The sequence below is a fragment of the Pongo abelii genome, chromosome 20 (genome assembly GCF_028885655.2).
Source record: "Pongo abelii isolate AG06213 chromosome 20, NHGRI_mPonAbe1-v2.0_pri, whole genome shotgun sequence".
In the NCBI taxonomy this organism is placed as follows: Eukaryota; Metazoa; Chordata; class Mammalia; order Primates; family Hominidae; genus Pongo; species Pongo abelii.
Window position 1 is genome coordinate 19,588,343 of NC_072005.2, and position 21,150 is coordinate 19,609,492.

At 51.0% G+C, this 21,150-nt stretch overlaps 1 protein-coding gene and 1 long non-coding RNA gene across 4 annotated transcripts in view; one reads left to right on the forward strand and one right to left on the reverse strand.

The window, feature by feature from the left end:
* The window catches only part of MAU2 (MAU2 sister chromatid cohesion factor), a 37,437-nt gene extending 34,311 nt beyond the window's left edge, over positions 1-3,126 (forward strand). For all 3 annotated transcript variants that reach the window (XM_009253030.4, XM_002828963.6, XM_054538765.2), the window contains exon 19: positions 85-3,126. In XM_009253030.4, the coding sequence (XP_009251305.1) occupies positions 85-159 (75 nt within the window). In that variant the 3' untranslated portion in view covers positions 160-3,126. The remainder of the gene's footprint in view (positions 1-84) is intronic.
* Positions 2,066-15,452, reverse strand: LOC134760632 (uncharacterized). The gene is made up of 2 exons (XR_010138445.1): positions 15,387-15,452; positions 2,066-3,333 (listed from the first exon to the last, which is right to left on the reverse strand). It is a non-coding gene; the product is annotated as an uncharacterized LOC134760632 (long non-coding RNA).
* Between the last annotated feature and the right edge of the window lie 5,698 nt (positions 15,453-21,150).

Consider the following 21,150-nt stretch of genomic DNA (forward strand, 5'->3'; position numbering starts at 1 on the left):
AGCCCAAGGAAGGCAGCATTCCAACCTCTTCTTCCCTGGGAACGGTCCATGGTGCCTCACTCGCATGTCCTCTCCTCCCCACAGTGGACAGACGGTCCACCCCCCGTGCAGTTCCAAGCTCAGAATGGACCCAACACCAGCCTGGCCAGCCTCCTGTGAGGCCTTGATGGGGCCATCCAGCTCCGCAGGGCCTGCGCGTCTCCGGCTTCCACCCAGACGGCACTCAAGCCTGCCTTCGAGGCGTGCTTCCTTCCTGATTGTCTCTAGAGCTTCCAAGTCCTGGGAATGTGCGGGGCCAGTCCCTGCCCTCCCAGGAGGGGTGGCAGCCGTTCACACCTCGCACCAGGACCCCCAGTGCAGAGGCTCACAGGTGGCACACAGGCACTGTCTCTCCAGAGCCATCCTTCAGAGTGGACCTCAGTGCCAGTCCTGCCTTGGCATCTGGGTCACGTCAGCCAGGAGTAGGGTGCAGGCCTCCAGCAGGTCCTAATCCTGTGTGCCAGGGCAGGCGGTGCCCTAGGGGCACCACGCCTGACTCTCCATCACCCAGGCCTTGATGCCGAGCGGGAGTAGAGTGTTTCCTCTGCTCAAGGCAATTTCTAGAGCCCGGATGCCAGTTTCTGGCCTGAATTTGGAGGGAAGAAGTAATGGCCCGCGTGCGGGACGAAGCACAGATCCCAGCACTTTTCCCAGCTTTCTCTCCAGCGTCAGTCCCTGCAGCAGCCGGGACCTCTGGTCAGGAACCCTCAGGGACCCAGGAACTCAGCTTCCAAACATCTGCACCTTGACCGGACTCGCCATCCCGCCGTGGGGGTGCAGGTGATTGTAAACACGGGTGTGCATGTGGATGCACATGGGTGTGCGGTGAAGATCTGTGGAGATGGAGCTGGGAGCTGAGGCTCCTGTTGCACCAGCCACCTTCCCCCATCTTGTGGCTGCTGAGGGGCAGGAAGTGGGGGAGTGGGCTCCTCTCCCAAATTTAAGATCACCTCCTCAGCTAGCTTAGAGTGCATGGCACGGGCCCCCCACCCCCCAGATCTGGAGCCCAGGGACTTTCTTCCTGGCAAATCTGTGGCCTTCCCTGCTCAGCCTCTTGGTCCCCCACCCCCGCACTGCCTCACCTTCACTGCTGGGTCTCTGGGGCACAGTGTGAAACCCGCACCCTAGCCGGGCCCCAGGGAGCCTCCGCTGGGCCCAGACAGCAGCGTTTGGTTTTATCTACTTTTCTTGGATAATCAGGAGGTGCCCCAGTGGTCACAGTGTGGCATTCCGAGTTGCGGCGGGTGGTCAGGGGTCAAGATAGCAGCAGCAGGTGTCAGGGCTCAAGACACCACCCCCTCCAGCTTCTGGGGCCCAGGAGCCTCTCCCTGCTGCAGGGGGTGGGGGTCCTGCTCAACAGGGTAGGTGGTGGTTTTAGGTCTTGTCACCCTCACTTGGTGGAGCTGCCTCTGGGAGCTTTGGTGTCTGTGACTAAAGGGACGCTGGATTGCTTAGGTCAGCTGCTCAGGGTTCCCAGGTTGGGTGTGCCTTAGCCACAGGCAGGGCTGTCAATAACCCCCTTCCTCACTGGCCACCACCTAACATCAGCACCAGTGACAGGCTGGTCAGAGGGCGGGGCTGGTGAGGGTTTGTTCTAAGAGGACCACCGCCATCTCTGGGTCTCCAGGGGGAGAGCCTGGCCCTGTCCTGTGCTACCCAGGGCTGCCCCCAGGCCCGTGAAGCCAATAGGAGAGCGTGTGGCACTGGCCCACAAACTGTCCCTGTCCTGTCTTCCTCCCGAGCCATGGCCTCTGCTAGCTCCACCTTGAAGGAGCCCCCCACATCCTCCCCTACATCCCTGAGATGCCACCACTTGTGTCTCCACAATGTGCTCCTGCCCAACCGGGTCCCGCACTGTCCGACCCCTGCACACCACTCATGTCACCACGGCGTGCATCATGTTCATCCCCATCTATTTATTTAAGCCTTTCTTTGCTTGTAGGGCATTTTGTATGTAGAGCAGTTGAAAACAGAACCTCAGAACTTAACATCTGTCCTGATGTTAAAGTGCTTTTCATGACCACCCCGTTATCTATGTATATGTAAAGTTAAGGATGAGATCTTAAGTTTACAATTAAAAACTCAGTACTCGATATTTAATACTCTACTCAAGCTTTATGGAAGCCAAATCATGTGCATGCGTGTGTGTGTGCGTGTGTGCAAGCTTTGAACCTCCTTCCACAGCCGCATCTTCTCATGACACAAAGCTTTTGATAAGTACTTTCCTGTGGGTCGCTCAGCGCCTCATAGCGTCTCATTCAGTTGCAAGAATAGAGGCCAGACACGGTGGCGTATGCCTGTAGTCCCAGCTAACTGGGAGGCTGAGGCAGGAGGATCACTTGAGCCCAGGAGATTGAGGCTGCAGTGAGCATGATCGTGCCACTGCACTCCAGCCTGGGTGATGGTGAGACTTTGTCTCAAAAAAACAAAACAATGGAAGGCAGACAGCAAGTCCCTGAGTACACATCACACAGTGTCCTGTAGCTAAGTGTCTAGGAAAAAACAAAAACTCCAGACCCTTCAGTGGATGAGGACAAGGTCACAGAAAGGCATTCTGTTGACAGATGAACAGCTGAAAGCTGGCCAGACCCTCCTGTATGCCTCTGCCCTTGTCCTGTGGGTTGAGAGGGTCTGACCAGGAGGCCACCTACAGCAGGAAGTGAGGCTGCCATGTTTCCTTCAGACGCAGCTGCCTCTCCCCAGCTCTGTCCCTGTAGTTGCCTGCCAGTGGGCGAGGGTCCTCTCCCTGGGATAAGCACTCCCACCCTGTTGATCAGAAACACAGGCAGGGAAATTGGAACTGCCACCCAGCCCAGCATGGTGGCTCAATTTGTTGGTTGCGTTGTCAGTTGTCTCTTCGTTTTGTTAAGGTTTTTAATAAGTATGTTTGGCATAATGTCTTTTAATGGGTTTGTAATATCGTAACGGTTTTAGCAGCCTATAACTTTTCAGCTGGTGCTTTTACTTAGGGAAAAAAACAATTTGTAAATACAGAACATTGTTTAAAAGACGTAACCATAGAACATAGCTTCCTGTTTGTGGATTTTGTTTCCTATATATTCAAAGTAAAATGACTTACAGGAGCCACGTGCTGTGTCTTTGTTGTTTCCTCTGTCCGCTTTGTGAGCCATCCCAAAGACAGCTGCCACCCTCCCTGCCATGCCCACAGGGGCCCCCTCTGTGGCGGGGTCTTCAGCATGAGGATGCAGTCCCCAAATCCTGAGCCAGATGACGTGAATGGAAGCCTGAGTCCCCATCCCCTCCACTGATCATTTTCCTCCAGTCTGGCCCCACCTAGAGAGGAAGGAACCCCATGTTCCATCAGCATATGAGGCCTTCAACAGCCTGCTCCGCGAATCCTCCCTTCCCAGCCCTCCCAGGGGCAGACTCCCTCATGCACCCAGGTGTCCTGGTCCCTGTGTTTTTTGTTGTTGTCGTTTGAGATGGAGTCTTGCACTGTTGCCCAGGCTGGAGTGCAGAGGCGTGATCTCTGCTCACTGCAACCTCCACCTCCCAGGTTCAAGTGATTCTCCTGCCTCAGCCTCCCAAGTAGCTGGGATTACAGGTGCCTGCCACCAAGCCCAGCTAATTTTTTGTATTTTTAGTAGAAACAGCATTTCACTGTGTTGGCCAGGCTGGTCTTGAACTCCTAACCTTGTGATCCACCCGTCTTGGCCTCCCAAAGTGCTGGGATTACAGGCCTGAGCCACCGTGCCCAGCTGGTCCCTGCATTCTTAGAGGGGACCAGCCTCCATACACCTGGGAGTGAGGGGCGTTATTTGCCCAGATTTTTTTGTTTTGAGGTGAAATTACCATAACAAATTTAACTGTTTTTGCAGGTTGTGCTGGCTTGCGCCTGTAATCCCAGCACTTTGGGAGGCCGAGGCAGGAGGATCCCTTGAGCCCAGGAGTTCAAGAACAGCCTGGGCTACATAGTGAGACCCAGTCTCTACAAAAACTATATAAAAATCAGCCAGGCAACCAGGTGCAGTGGCTCAAGCCGGTAATCCCAGCACTTTGGGAAGCCGAGGTGGGCGGATCACTTAAGGCCAAGAGTTGAGACCAGCCTGGCTAGCATAGTGAAACCCTGTCTCTACTAAAAAATACAAAAATTAGCTGGGTGTGGTGGCATGCACTTGTAGTCCCAGCTACTCAGGAGGCTGAGGCAGGAGATTCGCTTGCACCAGGGAGTGGAGGTTTCAGTGACCCAAGATCCTGATACTGCGCTCCAGCCTGGGTGACAGAGAGTAAGACTCTCTCTCAAAAAATAAATAAATACAAAATATAAAAATTAGCCGGTATGGTGGCGCACAACCGTAATCTACTCGGGAGGCTGAAGCAGGAGAATCGCTTGAACCCGGAGGCAGAGGTTGCAATGAACCAAGATCACACCACTGCCTAGGCGAGAGAGGGAGACTGTACCTCGAAAAAAAAAAAAATTAGCCAGGTATGGTAGTGTGTTCCTGTAATCCCAGTTACTCAGGAGGCTGAGGCGGGAGGATTGCTTGAACCCAGGAGGATATTAGTAGAGACAGAGTCTTGCTCTATTTTATATGTATATAAAATAGAATCATTTGTAAAGTGGACTGCTCAGTGGTATTCAGTACATTCACAGTGTTGCACAATTATCATCTCTATCTAGTTCTAGGACATTTTCATTCCCCCAAAAGGAGATTCATTGCCATCAGCAGTCACTCCTCATTCCTCCTCCCTCCCCAAGCCCCTGGCAACTACTAATCTGCTTCCTGTCTGTGGATTTGCCTGTTCTGGATATTTTATATCAATGGAATCTCATACCCTGTGACCTCTTGTAGTCTGGGGTCTCTCAGCACCATGTTTTCGAGGTTCATCTGCACTGTAGCATGGATCATTGCTTCGTTCCTTTTATGACTGAATAATATCCCATTATATGGATGGACCAAACTGTTTATCTTTTTTTTTTTTTTTTTTTTTTTTTGAGACAGAGTCTTGCTTTGTCACCCAGGCTGGAGTGCAGTGGGTTGATCTCGGCTCACTGCAACCTTCGCTTCCTAGGTTCAAGCAATTCTCCTGCCTCAGTCTCCTGAGTAGCTGGGACTACAGGCGCACACCACCACGCCCAGATAATTTTTGTATTTTTAGTAGAGATGAGGTTTCACCATATTGGCCAGGCTGGTCTCAGACCCCTGACCTTGTGATCCACCTGCCTCGGCCTCCCAAAGTGCTGGGATTACAGGCGTAAGCCACTGTACCCGGCTTTTTTTTTTTTTTTTTTTCTTGAGATAGGATCTTGCTCTATATCCCAGTGCAGTGGTATGATCTCAGCTCACTGCAACCTCCACCTCCCAGGCTCAAGGGATCCTCCCACCTCAGCCCCCCAAATAGCTGGAATGACAGGCACACACCACCATGCCAGGCTAATTTTTCTATATTTTTTAGACATGGGGTTTCACCTTGTTGCCCAGGCTGGTCTTGAACTCCTGGACTCAAGCGATCTGCCCGCCTTGGCCTCCCAAAGTGCTGGGATTACCAGCGTGAACCACGGTGCCCGGCCTTATCCATCCTTTTATGGATATTCGGGTTGCTTCCTCCTTATGGCGACTGTGAATAGTGCTGCTCTGTGAGTTTTGGCTGGAGCACGTGTTTTCAATTCTCCTGAGCTTTCCCTGTGTCTTTATTGTGGACAGACAGGGCCTCTCAGCACACACATATGGTGTGAAGGCCCTCATGTCACTCTCAGCTTAGTTCCCCATGAGAGATACACAAGCCATCTTAGCCTCGAGCCCCAAGGGGCTCTGCTGGATGTGCAACGTTTTTGTATTTTGTTTTGCTATGTGTCGTTTAGAGACAGAGTCTCACTCTGTTGCCCAGGCAGTAGTGCAGTGGTGCAATCACTTGAGCGTCACTGCAGCCTCAAACGCCCTGGCCCAAGCGACCCTCCTGCCTCATCCTCCCGGGTAGCTGGGACTATAGATATGTGCCGCCACACCCGGTTAATTTTTTTTTTTTTTTTTTTTTTTGAGATGGAGTCTTGCACTGTTGCCCGGGCTGGAGTGCAGTGGCGTGATCTCGGCTCACTGCAACCTCTGCCTCCCAGATTCAAGAGATTCTCCTGCCCCAGCCTCCCAAGTAGCTGGGATTACAGGCACCTGCCTCCATGCCCAGCTAATATTTTTGTATTTTTTAGTAGACACAGGGTTTCACAATGTTGGCCAGGCTGGTCTCCAACTCCTGAGCTCAAGCAATCCTCCCACCTTGGACTCCCGAAGTGCTGGGATTACAGGCGTGAGACACCACACCGACCCTGTGCGAGTGTTTGAGTCTCAATACGGTGATCACAGCACCCCAACCATCGATGCCTGGCCTCGCTCTGCCCCATCCCTACCAGTTCAGCACCAGGCAGCCTTTTCACTCAAGGTAGACTCTGCTTATCCTTCATCATCAGCTTGAACATCATCTCCTCCAGACAGACAGGAGCCCATCTGGCCCATCTCATACCTCTCCAGCCCCTGCATGGGATTCACATCTTGAACCTGAGCTGGACCAGAGCACAGCATGACGAGCCTGCCATGGGACCAGTCGCCTTTCCAGCAGGTGTGCAGCCCCCAGCTGGGAGGTGTGAACCTGCGTGTGGACAGCAGGTCTATCCTGGGTTGACCAATGTTTGACACAAAGCCTACACCCAGGCAGTCACCTTGGCCTGGGCTCCCGGCAGACCAGGGTCACACAGCTCCTCCTGTTGAGTCATTTCCGAGTAGGCTATGCCCTGTGCAGCATCCATGGGACCCTGACTCAGGAAGTGAGCGACCTTCCTTTTCCCACAAGCCATGTCCTCATCCATCTCATCCCTCATCCACTTGGAGGATGAGGCAAGAGGGAGGTTGAGGCAGGAGGATCGCTTGAGCCCAGGAGGTTGAGGCTGCAGCAAGCTATGATTGCCCCACTGCACTCCAGCCTGGGTGACAGAGTTAGACCCGGTCTCTAAACAAAACATAGCGAAACAAAAAACAAATGACAGGAGCCAGATGTGGTGGAGCATACCTGTAGTCCCAGCTCCTTAGGAGGCTGAGATGGGATGATGGTTCAGGTCCAAAAGTTTGAGACTAGCCTGAGCAACATAGCAAGACCCCGTCTCTATAAAAAATAAAACATCTGCCTGTAATCCCGGTACTTCGGGAGGCCGAGGCAAGCGTATCACTTGAGGCCAGGAGTTTGAGACCAAACTGGGCAACGTAGCAAGACTTTGTCTCTATAAAAAATTTAAAATCAGCAGGACGTGGTGGCTCATGTCTGTAATCCCACCATGTTGGGAGGCCGAGGCAGGCAGATCACCTGAGGTCAGGCGTTCAAGACCAGTGTGGCCAACATGGCGAAACACGGTCTCTACTAAAAATACAAAAATCAGCTGGGTGTGGTGCTACGCGCCTCTAATCCCAGCTACTCTGGAGGCTGAGGCAGAAGACAGTGACCCCAGGAGGCAGAGGTGGCAGTGAGCCAAGATGGCACCATTGTACTCCAGCCTGGGCGATGGAGTGAGACTCCATCTCAAAAAAAAAAAAAAAAATTAAAATCAGCCAGGCATGGTGCCTCATGCCTGTAATCCCAGCACTTTGGGAGGCCAAGGCGGGGAGATCATTTGAGGTCAGCAGTTTTTTTTGTTTTGTTTTGTTTTGTTTTTGAGACGGAGTCTCGCTCTGTCGCCCAGGCTGGAGTGCAGTGGCGCGATCTCAGCTCACTGCAAGCTCTGCCTCCCGGGTTCATGCCATTCTCCTGCCTCAGCCTCCCGAGTAGCTGGGACTACAGGCGCCCTCCACCGCGCCCAGCTAATTTTTTGTATTTTTAGTAGAGACAGGGTTTCACTGTGGTCTCGATCGACTGACCTCGTGATCCGCCCGCCTTGGCCTCCCAAAGTGCTGGGATTACAGGCATGAGCCACCGCACCCAGCCGAGGTCAGGAGTTTGAGACCAGCCTGACCAACATGGTGAAACCCTGTCTCTACTAAAATATAAAAATTAGCCAGCCGTGGTAGCGGGTGCCTGTAATCTCAGGTACTTGGGAGGCTGGGGCAGGAGAATCTCTTGAACCCAGGAGGCAGAAGTTGCAGTCAGCCAAGATCACGCCACTGCAGTCCAGCCTGGGCGACAGGGCAAGACTCCCTCTCAAAAATAAAATAAACCTGGCAGGGCGAGGTGGCTCACACCTGTAATCCCAGCACTTTGGGAGGCCAAGGCAGATGGATCACCTAAGCTGAGGAGTTCGAGACCAGCCTGGCCAACATGGTGAAACCCCATCTCTACTAAAAATACAAAAAAAATTAGCCAGGTATGGTGGTGGGCACCTGTAAATCCTAGCTACTCAGGAGGCTGAGGCATGAGAATCACTTGAACCCGGGAGGTTGGAGGTTATGGTGAGCTGAGATCAGGCCACTGCCCTCCAGCCTGGGCCACAGAGTGAGACTCCGTCTAAAAAAAGTAATAATAAAATAAATAAAAATAAAAATAAAATAATGCAAAAATTAGCCAGCCATGGTGGTGGGCACCTGTAATCCCAGCTACATGGGAGGCTGAGGCAGGAGAATCGCTTGAATCCAGGAGGTGGAGGTTGCAGTAAGCCAAGATCACACCACCGCAGTCCAGCCTGGTCGACAGAGCTAGACTCCCTCTCGAAAAAAAAAACACTTTTTTTTTTTTAATTTAAAATTGCCAGGCGGCCGGGCGTGGTGGCTCACGCCTATAATCCCAGCACTTTGGGAGGCCGAGGCGGGTGGATTACCTGAGGTCAGGAGTTTGAGACCAGCCTGGCCAACATGGTGAAACCCCGTCTCTACTAAAAATACAAAAATTAGCAGGGCTTGGTGGTAGGTGCCTGTAATCCCAGCTACTCAGGAGGCTTGGGCAGGAGAATCACTTGATCTGGGTGGCAGAGCTGAGATCGCGCCACTGCACTCCAGCCTGGGTGACAGAGCGAGAATGCATCTCAAAAAAAAAAAAAAAAAAAATTGCCAGGCATAGTAGTGTGTGCCTATGCCTACAGTCCCAGCTACTCAGGAGTCTGAGGTGGAAGGATTGCTTGAGCCTGAGAGGTCGAGGCTGCAGTGAGCCACGATTGCACCTCTGCAATCCAGTCTGAGCAACAGAGTGAGACCCGGTCTCTAAAAATAATAATAAAAACAAAAAAGAAAATGGACAACTTTCTTTTGAACACAGCTTCTAGAACCCAGCACCTGAGGAAATATATGCAGGCAGAAATCCTCCCAGCGGCCACCTCACATCCTGTCTCCTCCTATTCCGGCTGCCTTAACAAATTACCATAGACTGAGGGGCTTACAAACAACAAATACTTATTTCTTACTGATCTAGAGGCTGGGAAATTCAAAATCAAGGTGCCAGCAGATTCAGAGTCTGGCGAGGGCCTGCTTCCTGGTTTGCTTCCTGTCCTCTTGCTCTCTAGCTCCACCCTCATGACATAATCATCTCCCAGAGGCCCCACCTCCAAAACACAATCACAGGCTGGGTGCAGTGGCTCACGACTGTAATCTCAAAAATTTGGGAGGCCAAGACAGGAGAATCACTTGAGCTCAGGAGTTCAAGACCAGTGTGGGCAACATGGCGAAACCCTGTCTGTACAAAAAATACAAAAAAATTAGCCAGGCATGGTGGTGCGCACCCGTAGTCCCATCTACTGGGGAAGCTGAGGCAGAGGATCACTTGAGCCCAGGAGTTCAAGGCTGGAGTGAGCCATGATCCCACCATGGCATTCCAGCCTGAGCGACAGATCAAGACCCTGTCTCAAAAATAAACAAATAAAAAACAGAGGACCGAGTACAGTGGCTCACGCCTGTAATCCCAGCACTTTGGGAGGCCAAGGCGGGCAGATCATGATGTCAGGAGATGGAGACCATCCTGGCTAACACGGTGAAACCCCGTCTCTACTAAAAATACAAAAAATTAGCCGGCCCTGGTGGCGGGCGCCTGTAGTCCCAGCTACTCAGGAGGCTGAGGCAGGAGAATCACTCACTTGAACCTGGGAGGCAGAGCTTGCAGTGAGCCGAGATCATGCCACTGCACTCCAGCCTGGGTGACAGTGAGACTCAATTAAAAAAAAGAAAAAACAGGCCAGGTGCGGTGGCTTACGCCTGAGCTGAGATTGTGCTGTTGCACTCCAGCCTGGGTGACAACAGCGAGACTCCGTCTCAAAAAAAAAAAAAATGCAATCACATTCCAACATATGAATATTGAAAGAGGAGGGACACAGTGGCTCATGCCTGTAATCCCAGCACTTTGGGAAGCCAAGGCGGGCGAATCACCTGAGGTCAGGAGTTCCAGATCAGCCTGGTGAACATGGTGAAACCTCATCTCTACTAAAAATACAAAAATTAGCTGGGTGTAGTGGCAGGTGCTTGTATTCTCAGCTACTCGGGAGGCTGAGGCAGGAGAATTGCTTGAACCTGGGAGGTGGAGGTTGCAGTGAGCCGAGATCTCACCATTGCACTCCAACCTGGGTGACAAGAGGGAAACTCCACCTCAAAATAAATAAATAAGATGAAGTTTCTTATTTCGTCCCAAATTTATGCGCACATGGTGAGATTACAATGAAATTGGCTGGGAAAGGAAAGGAAAAGGTTAATTTCCACATGAATTTTATTTTCTTAGTACTCTGATTTTTTTTTTTTTTTTTTTTTTTTTTTTGAGATGGAGTTTCGCCGGTTGCCCAGGCTGGAATGCAATGGTGCAATCTCGTCTTACAGCAACCTCCACTTCCCAGGTTCAAGCGATTCTCCTGCCTCAGCCTCCTGAGTAGCTGGGATTACAGGCGCACACCACCACGCCCAGCTAATTACTTTGTACTTTTAGTGGAGATGTGGTTTCACCATGTTGGCCAGGCTGGTCTGGAACTCCTGACCTCGGGTGATCCACCCGCCTCGGCCTCCCAAAGTGCTGGGATTACACGTGTGAGCCACTGTGCCCGGCCAGGGATGGTCCACTTTGTCAGTGTGTGTTTGTTGTGAATGTCGTCTCTAACCACAGTTCCTTACACTCAGTGTTTCTGCAGCACAGGGTTCAGGATCCATCTGCAGTTAGGCACACTCTGTCCAGAGTGAGTCTCTGTGTGGCCTTGGTGCTGTCCTGCTATTCCAGGGTTCTGAGCACAAATCCTCCCCTAAAGGGTTAAGCACAAACTGCTCAGAAGTGCTGTCGTGAACCGGAAGTGTATCTCCCACTCTGTCTTCATCTGCAAGTGTCCTCAGTTGCTACTGGCGGCCCCTGGCCTGCTCTGGCCTTGGCCACCAGGGGGCATGGCGGCTCAGGAGCAGCAAGGGCTGCCCAGGCAATGTCCCCACCAGGTAGGACAGGTGGGAACTTACAATCCAGCTAGAAAGACTGGGCTGGATGTTGCCAGACCCCAGTCTGGCCAGGCTTTGCTCATCTGCAGGGATGTGGGGTGACCTTCACACCACTCCTGTAACTGTTGGAGAAGACAATGGCCAGGGTTCTCCGGGTGTCAGGGTGACACCATTCCCTCCTTTACTTGCCAAACATGTATTAAGCACCTACTGTGCGCTGGATGCTGGGAACACAGCAGAGACCACATCAGACAACGTCTGACGCCCTCAGAGAGTGGACATAGTTCCCCTGATGACGGGTTTCAGAAGGGAGGGAGTGTTGACCATCTGTGAGAAGGGAGTGTCGCACAGTAGGTGGGGGACAACCACAGGGGAGGAGGTGGGGGACGCTGTGACAAGACGAAAAGGAGGGCTGGAAGCGATGGTTCATGCCTGTAATTCCAGCACTTTGGGAGGCCAAGGTGGGCAGATCACCTGATGTCAGGAGTTTGAGACCAGCCTGCCCAACATGGTGAAACCCTGTCTCTACTAAAAATACAAAAAATTAGCCGGGCATGGTGGTGGGTGCCTGTAATCCCAGCTACTCAGAAGGCTGAGGCAGGAGAATTGCTTGAACCTGGGAGGTGGAAGTTGCAGTGAGCCAAGGTCACGCCATTGCACACAGCCTGGACAACAAGAGCAAAACTCCGTCTCAAAAAAAAAAAAAAAGGAGGCAAGGAGGCCCCCCCTTGGGCCAGCTGATCAGAGCTGGACAACATTCCAGCTTTGGCAATGCGGCCACCAAGACCCAGGCATCTGGGGAATTGTGTCCCTTACTGGCACAGTTGAGTGACTCAGGTGGGGACTGCAGGCTCTGGCCCTGGTCCCCTCCTGTCTTGCCACCCCTCAGGGGACACTGGGAGGGTATCGCAGCTACCAGGCTGCCTGTCGCATTTATGGAGGGCCAGTCCACCATCACCTTGCACTCAGCTGACATCTGGAAGCACATCCAGGAGGACACTGAGGGCTCAGAAAGTGCCTGGGCCCCTGTGTTCAGGTGTGAAATCAAATCTCCGAGGCCCCAGACCAGAGCCATCGTCCTTCTGCCCCCACTGGACTGAGACTCACATGCCCAGAACTGCACTCGTGGATGACGGTGGTACATCCAAGGCAGAATACATGGCAGACAGGTCAGCTGATGACAGTGTCTGCTGGCCAGGGTCAGTCCCTGACTCTTGTATAATGTGTAACCCAACAGCGCATGCCCAGGGGGCTGGGGCACTCCGGACACCGGCCCAGGCCCTGGCTTGACTCAGGCCTGACCCTAAAGGAACCTGAGTAAGTGTCTCAGAGCCGGGTCCTAGATCCAAATGCCCCTAATACTTCACACACCGGCCACCATGCTGCTTCCTGAGCCACCCGCTCCCCAGGAAAAGTGACCTAATTGCTCCAGGGTGTTCTTCTCTGGAGCATCCTCTGGTACCCACTCAAGGAAGTGACCCCTGAGTCCTACTCAGCTCCTCCACTCACAGGATTTTTTTTTCTTGGCAACTAGTTCTCCTTACACCCAAAACCTATATGACAAGAGGATCCTTTTTATTAAAAAAATTTTTTTGCCAAGTGCGGCAAAAAATCCCAGCACAGGCTGGGCACAGTGGCTCATGCCTATAATCCCAGCACTTTAGGAGGCCGAGGCGGGTGGATCACGAGCTCAGGAGGTCGAGACCAATCTGGCTAAAACGGTGACACCCCATCTCTACTAAAAATACAAAAAATTAGCCGGGCGTGGTGGCGGGCACCTGTAGTCCCAGCTACTCAGGAGGCTGAGGCAGGAGAATGGCGTGAACCCGGGAGGCAGAGCTTGCGGTGAGGAGAGGTCACACCACTGCACTGCAGCCTGGGCAACAGAGCGAGACTCTGTCTCAGAAAAAAAAAAAAAAAAAAAAAAAAAATCCCAGCACTTCGGGAGTCTGTAATCCCAGCACTTTGGGAGGCCAAGAGTTTGAGACCAGCATAGCCAACATGGTGAAACCCCGTCTCTACTAAAAATACAAAAATTGGGCACGGTGGCTCACACCTATAATCCCAGCAATTTGCGAGGCCGAGGCTGGTGGATCACCTGAGGTCAGGAGTTCCAGACCAGCCTGGACAATATGGTGAAACCCCATCTCTACAAAAAATACAAAAGTTAGCCGGGCATTGGTGGTTTGTGCCTGTAGTCCCAGCTACTTGGGAGACTAAGGCTGGAGAATCACTTAAACCTGGGAGGTGGAAGTTGCAGCAAGCCAAGATTGCACCACTGCACTACAGCCTGGGCGACAGAGTGAGAATCTGTCTCAAAAAAAAAAAATGTTTTTTCTTTGGTCATGTGCGGTAGCTCACGCCTGTAATCCCAGCACTTTGGGAGGCCAAGGCGGGTGGATCACTTGAGGTCAGGAGTTCCAGACCAGCCTGGCCAACATGCTGAAACTCCCGTCTCTACTAAAAATACAAAAATCAGCTGGATGTGGTGGCGGGCACCTGTAATCCCAGCTACTTGGGAGACTGAGGCATGAAAATAGCTTGAACCTGGAAGGCAGCAGTTGCAGTGAGCTAGGATTATGCCACTGCACTCCAGCCTGGAAGACAGAAAGACTTAAAAAAAAAAAAAACGGGGGGGTGGCAGGCGCAGTGGCTCATGCCTGTAATCCCAGCACTTTGGGAGGCCGAGACAGGCGGATCACATGAGGTCAGGAGTTCGAGACCAGCCTGGCCAACATGGTGAAAACCCCGTCTCTACTAAAAACACAAAAAATTAGCCAGGCGTGGTGGTGGGTGCCTATAATTCCAGCTACTCAGGAGGTTGAGGCAGGAGAATTGCTTGAACCCGGGAGGTGGAGGTTGCGGTGAGCTGAGATCGTGCCATTGCACTCCAGCCTGGGCAACAAGAGTGAAACTCTGTCTCAAAAAAAAAATTTTTTTTTTTTTTTTTGGCCAGCATCAATGGCTCATACCTGTAATCCCACCACTTTGGGAGGCCGAGGCAGGAGGATCACTTGAGCCCAGAAGTTTCAGACCAGCCTGGCAACATGATGGGACCCTATCTCTACATAAAATTTAAAAATTCACCAGGTGCAATTAGGCCTGGTCCCCTCCTCTCTGGCCACTCCAATCTAAATTCAAATTGAAAAAAAATGTTGGGGCAGGGTACGGTGGCTCACGTCTATAATCCCAGCACTGTGGGAGGCCGAGGCGGGTGGATCACTTGAGGTTAGGAGTTTGAGACCAGCCTGGTCAACATGGCGAAATCCCATCTCTACTAAAAATGCAAAAATTAGCCAGGTGTGGTGGCGGGCGCCTGTAGTACCAGATACTCAGGAGGCTGAGGCATGAGAATCTCTTGAACCTGGGAGGTGGAGGTTGCAGTGAGCTGAGATTGTGCCACTGCACTCCAGCCTGGGCGACAGGGCAAGACTCTGTCTCAAAATAAATAAAAAAATAGATAGATAAATAAATAAAAATAAAAGAAAATTTTTTTGTGTGTGGAGACAGGGTCTTACTCTATTTCTCAGGCTGAAGTGCAGTGGCATGATGTAGCCAGGAACTGGAGCCTCAAACTCCCAGGCCCAAGCAATCCTCCCTCCTCAGCCTCCCAAGTAGCTTGGACCATAGGCAGGTGCCATCATTCCCAGCTAATTTTTTAATTAATTAATTAATTTTTGTTATTGTTGTTTGTTTGTTTGTTTTGAGACGGAGTCTCACTGTCACCCAGGCTGGAGTCCAGCAGCGCAATCTCGGCTCACTGCAACCTCCACCTCCCAGGTTCAAGTGATTCTCCTGCCTCAGCCTCCCGAGTAGCTGAGACTATAGGCCCTCACCGCCGCGCCCGGCTAATTTTTTTTGTAGTTTTAGTAGAGACGGGGTTTCACCATGTGGGCCAGGATGGTCTAGACAGAACTCTTGACCTCGTGATCCGCCCGCCTCAGCCTCCCAAAGTGCTGGGATTACAGGTGTGAGCCACCACGCCCAGCCTTATTTTAATTTTTTATAGAGACAGGGTCTCACTATGTTATCCACGCTGGTCCTGAACTCCTGGCTTCAAGCAATCCTCCAGCCTCAGCCTCCAAAAGTGCTGGGATTCCAGCCCTGAGCCACTGTTCCTCGCTGAAGGAGATTCTTTTTCAGGGCATTCTTTGTGACACGCTCCTTCCCTGGGTGTGTCCTGGAATGTCCGCTGGCCACACCCAGGCCTGGTCTGGCTGTGGGGACACCCACATGCATTGTCTGCCGGGTACGAGACCGGGGTGGGCTTTGCACACAGACAGATCCCATGACTGTATACACTCAGCCCCATGACAAGAACTGTAGCCCACGGCCACAGCATCTCTTGCTAGAAACTTTTTCAAGAAACTTATCTCAGTACTCAAAGCCACTGGGGTCAGCAAGTGCTGAACATGCCCCAATCCCTAACCTCAGAAAAGGACACTTTCTCTTAACTCCTGTGTAAAGGGTCAGGACTGGTGTCTGGCCACCAAAGAAACTAAACATCCAGCTTCGCTTTCCCAGGTGACATTTGCTGTATCATCTGTGATGCAGGAGATGGCAATGGCATTATTATTATTATTATTATTATTATTAATATTTTTGGAAATGGAGCCTCGCGCTATTATGCTGTTGCCCAGGCTGGAGTACACAGGTGCGATCTCAGCTCACTGCAACCTCCGCCTCCCAGGCTCATGTGATTCTCCTGCCTCAGCCTCCCAAGTAGTTGGGACTACAGGCACCCAGCACCACACCCGGCTAATTTTTGTATTTTTGGTAGAGACAGGGTTTCACCATGTTGGCCAGGCTGGCCTCAAACTCCTGACTTCAAGTGATCCTCCTGCCCTGGCCTCCCAAAACGCTGGGATTACAGGCGTGAGCCACTATGACTGTCTGGCAATGGCATTTTGACCAATACAACATGGGCATCTAACTAGAATTGGGGGCACCCACACGGGTCATAATTTGGGGCCAAAGTAGGGTTTTTTTTGTTTTGTTTTGTTTTTTGGTATCGATGAGGTCTCATTATGTTACCCAGGCAGGTCTCAAACTCCTGGGCTCAAGCGATCCTCCCACCTCAGCCTCTCAAAAGGCTGAGATTACAGGCATGAGCCACCGTGCCCAGCAACATTTTTAACTCTTTTTTTTAGAGAAAGGATTTTGTTCTGTCACCCAGGCTGGAGTACAGTGGCGCAATTGTAGCCTACTGCAGCCTCGGCTTCCTGGGCTCAAGGGATCCTCCTGTCTCAGCCTCCAGAGTAGTTAGGACTCCAAATGCACACCACCACACTTAGCCAGTTTTTAATTAATTAATTAATTAATTTTGAGACAGAGTCTCACTCTGTCACCCAGGCTGGAGTGTAGTGGTGTGATCTCTGCTCATTGCAACTCTCCATCCCAGATTCAAGTGATTCTCCTGCCTCAGCCTCCAGAGTATCTGGGACTGCAGACACATGCCACCACGCCTGGCTAATTTTTGTATTAATATTTTTAGTAGAAATGGAGTTTTGCCATGTTGGTCAGGTTGGTCTTGAACTCCTGTCCTCAAATGATCCACCTACCTTAGCCTCCCAAAGTGCTGGGATTACAGGGGTAAGCCACCATGTCCAGCCAATTTTTTAATTATTTTTTGTACAGATGGAGTCTTGCTTTGTTGCCCAGGCTGGTCTCAAACTCCTGGCCTCAAGCGATCCTCCTGACTCAGCCTCCCAAATTGTTGGGGGGTTACAGGCAGGAGCTACTGTGCCTGACCTGGAAGTGGATTTGGAAGTAGATTTTGAAGGCTGTTTGTGTCTCCCAAGCCACAAAAGACTCTGACCTTCATGTTTGACCAGTTCCTTGAAAGGCACCAGGCTGTGTATTAAGTGGATTATCCAAACCCAGACTGACTCCTGGCACATGGAAGATGCTTTGGGATACACTTATACTAAAAGGGTATTCATTCGTGACTGATCTGAAATCCAAATCTAATGGGGCATCCTATATTTTCACTTGCTAAATGTGGCCACCCTAGATGCTCAATGACATCCTTGAATAAAGGAAGCTGATGAAGTTCAAACAATTTTACCAGCGGGGTAAAAAAAGCTCAAAGCTCAGTGCACTTTGCGAAACAGTCATTTCCTCTTCCGGTCAGAATAAACTCCTGACTCCTCCCAGGCCCAAGTGATCAGCCACTCCCTCCTACCAGCTGGCTGGGCCACTGTGCTCAGTCCCAACTCAGGAAGGACAAGAGTAGCTCCAGTGACCATAATGCCTGTCCGCAAGCTGAGGCCCGACCCCACTCCACCTCCTTTTTTTTTTCTTTGAAATGGAGTCTCGGTCTTTTTGCCGAGGCTAGAGTACAGTGGCGTGATCTCGGCTCACTGCAACCTCCACCTCCCAGGCTCAAGCGATTCTCCTGCCTCAGCCTCCGGAGTAGCTGGGATTACAGGCACGCACCACCACCCCCCGCTAATTTTTGTATTTTTAGTAGAGACAGGGTTTTCACCATATTGGTGAGGCTGGTCTCAAACTCGTGACCTCATGATCCACCTGCCTCGGCCTCCCAAAGTGCTGGGATTACAGGCGTGAGCCACCGTGCCTGGCCACCCCCTTTCTTTTTAGACACAAGTTCTTGCTCTGTCACCCAGGCTGGAGTGCAGTGGCATAATCATGGCTCACTGCTGCCTCAAAACTCCTGGGCTCAAGTGATCTTCTGTCTCAGCCTCCCAAGTAGTTAGGACTATGGGTGCATGCTACCAACGCGCCTGGCGCTGAGACCTGGATTTTTTTTTTTTTTTTTTGGTGAGATAGAGTCTTGCTCCGTCGCCCAGGCTGGAGTGCAGTGGGGTGATCTTGGCTCACTGCAACCTCCGCCTTCCAGGTTCAAGCGATTCTCCTGCTTCAGCCTCCCAAGTAGCTGGGACTACAGTCGCCCGCCACCATGCCCAGCTAATTTGTGTATTTTTAGTAGAGACAGGGTTTCACTATGTTGGCCAGGTTGGTCTGGAATTCCCGACCTCAAGTGATAGATCTGCCTAGACCTGCCTCCCGGGTTCAAGTGATTCTCCTGCCCCAGCCTCCTGAGTAGCTGGGATTACAGGCGCCTGCCACGGCGCCTGGCTAATTTTTGTTTTATTTATTTATTTATTTATTTATTTACTGAGACGGAGTCTCGCTGTCTCCCAGGCTGGAGTGCAATGGCTCAATCTCGGCTCACTGCAAGCTCCGCCTCCCGGGTTCATGCCATTCTCCTGCCTCAGCCTCCCAAGTAGCTGGGACTACAGGTGCCAGTAATTTTGTATTTTTAGTAGAGACAGGGTTTTGCCATGTTGGCCAGGGTGGTCTCGAAATCCTGACCTCAGGTGATCTGCCTGCTTCGGCCTCCCAAAGTGGAGGGATTACAGGCGTGACCTACCACATCTGCCCAACACTGATTTTTTTTTTTTTTAGTATTAAAAAATATTACATCTTTACATTTCTGAGTGTTAAATGAAAGTAATATTAGTTAAAGCAAAGGCACCTAATAAATGTTTGTTGATTATCAGAGTGAATGACTTTGCCAAATAAAATAACAAATGTGGCTGGGCGTGGTGGCCCACACCTGTAGTCCCAGCACTTTGGGAGGCCGAGGTGGGTGGATCACCTGAGGTCAGGAGTTCGAGACAAGCCTGGCTAACATAGTGAAATCTGTCTCTACTAAAAATACAACAATTAACCAGGCGTGGTGGCGGGCACCTGTAATCCCAGCTACTTGGGAGGCCGAGACAGGAGAATCACTTGAACCTGGGAGGCAGAGGTTGCAGTGAGCCGAGATCGTGCCACTGCACTCCAGCCTGGGCAACAAAGAGAGAAACTCCATCTCAAAAAATAAATAAATAAAATAAAATGAGAAATGTATTTGCATATAATAAGTGTAAATGATCTCACAGATCCTTTTAATGAATAGTATTTTATTATTATTATCTTTTTTTTTTTCTGAGACGGAGTTTTGCTCTCGTTGCCCATGCTAGAGTGCAATGGTGTGATCTCGGCTGACCGCAACCTCCACCTCCCAGGCTCAAGAGATTCTCCTGCCTCAGCCTCCCAAGTAGCTTGGATTACAGGCATGTGCCACCATGCCTGGCTAATTTTGTATTTTTAGTAGCGATGTGGTTTCTCCATATTGGTCAGGAGGATCTCAAATTCCCAATCTCAGGTGATCCGCCCACATCGGCCTCCCAAAGTGCTGGGATTACAGGTGTGAGCCACTGCTCCCAGACAGTATTTCATTCTTAACAGTTCTTTAACTGTTATCAAAATATTGGTCTCAAAGTACTTTAAGGCACTGAAATAGAGGCACACATAACATATTATCAACATGCTGAAATGTCATGAAAAAAATTATACTGAGAGAAGTATATAAAATAAGATTTTTTTTCTTTTCTCTCTTTTTTTTTTTTGAGACAGAGTCTTGCTCTGTCGCCCAGGCTGGAGTGCAGTGGCATGATCTCAGCTCACTGCAAGCTCCGCCTCCCAGGTTCGCGCCATTCTCCTGCCTCAGCCTCCGGAGTAGCTGGGACTACAGGCCCCCGCCACCACGGCCTGCTAATTCTTTTTTTGTATTTTTAGTAGAGATGGGGTTTCACCGTGTTAGCCAGGATGGTCTCGATCTCCTGACCTCGTGATCTGCCCGCCTCAGCCTCCCAAAGTGCTAGGATTACAGGCGTGAGCCACCGCACCCGACCCAAGATTATTTTTTTAAACTGAAAAAATGTATAGTAATTAGCCAATAAACCAGAATCTGTAACATTAGTTTTTTTGTTTTTTTTTTTCTGAGGCGGAGTCTCATTCTGTTGCTAGGCTGCGGTGCAGTGGTGCGATCTCGGCTCACCGCAACCTCCGCCTCCCGGTTTCAAGCGATTCTCCTGCCTCAGCCTCCCAAGTAGCTGGGACTACAGGCGCATGCCATCAAGCCCAGCTACTTTTTTTTGAGACGAAGTTTTGCGTTTTGCTCTTGTTGCCCAGGCTGGGAGTGCAATGGTGTGATCTCGGCTCATTGCAACCTCTGCCTCCCGGGTTCAAGCAATTCTCCTGCCTCAGCCTCCCGAGTAGCTGGGATTATAGGCATGTGCCACCATGCCCGGCTAATTTTGTATTTTTTTTTTTTTAATAGAGACAGGGTTTCTCCATGTTGGTCAGGCTGGTCTTGAACTCCCGACCTCAGGTGATCGGCCCACCTCAGCCTCCCAAAGTGCTGGAATTACAAGCGTGAGCCACCGCGCCCGGCCAATTTTTGTATTTTTAGTAGAGACAGTTTTCACTATGTTGGCCAGGATGGTCTCAACCTCTTGACCTCATGATCTGCCGGCCTCAGCCTCCCAAAGTGCTGGGGTTACAGGCATAAGCCACCGCATCCTGCCTGGACACTGGCTTTTTCAACACATTTTCCCTGGAAGAACCAAGACCAATTCTGATGGGCTTCCCAAAGGATGCAGGTTGTAATGGATTAACAGTTCACATATGTGAACCTGAAAGTGCTTGGCAAATCCAAATAAATAATTACGTTTTCTTTTTTGGGGTATGGGGGGACAGGGTCTCACTCGGGCCCAGGCTGGAGTGTAGTGGCACTATCATAGCTCACTGCAGCCTCAAATTCCTGGACTCACATGATCTCCCTGCCTCAGCCTCCTGAATAGCTGAGACTACAGGCATGCACCACCATGCCCAGCTACATTTTTTATTTTTCGTAGAGACGAAGTCTCACCATGTTGCCCAGGCTGGTCTCGAAATCCCAGGCTCAAGCAACTTTAAAGTGCTAGGATTACAG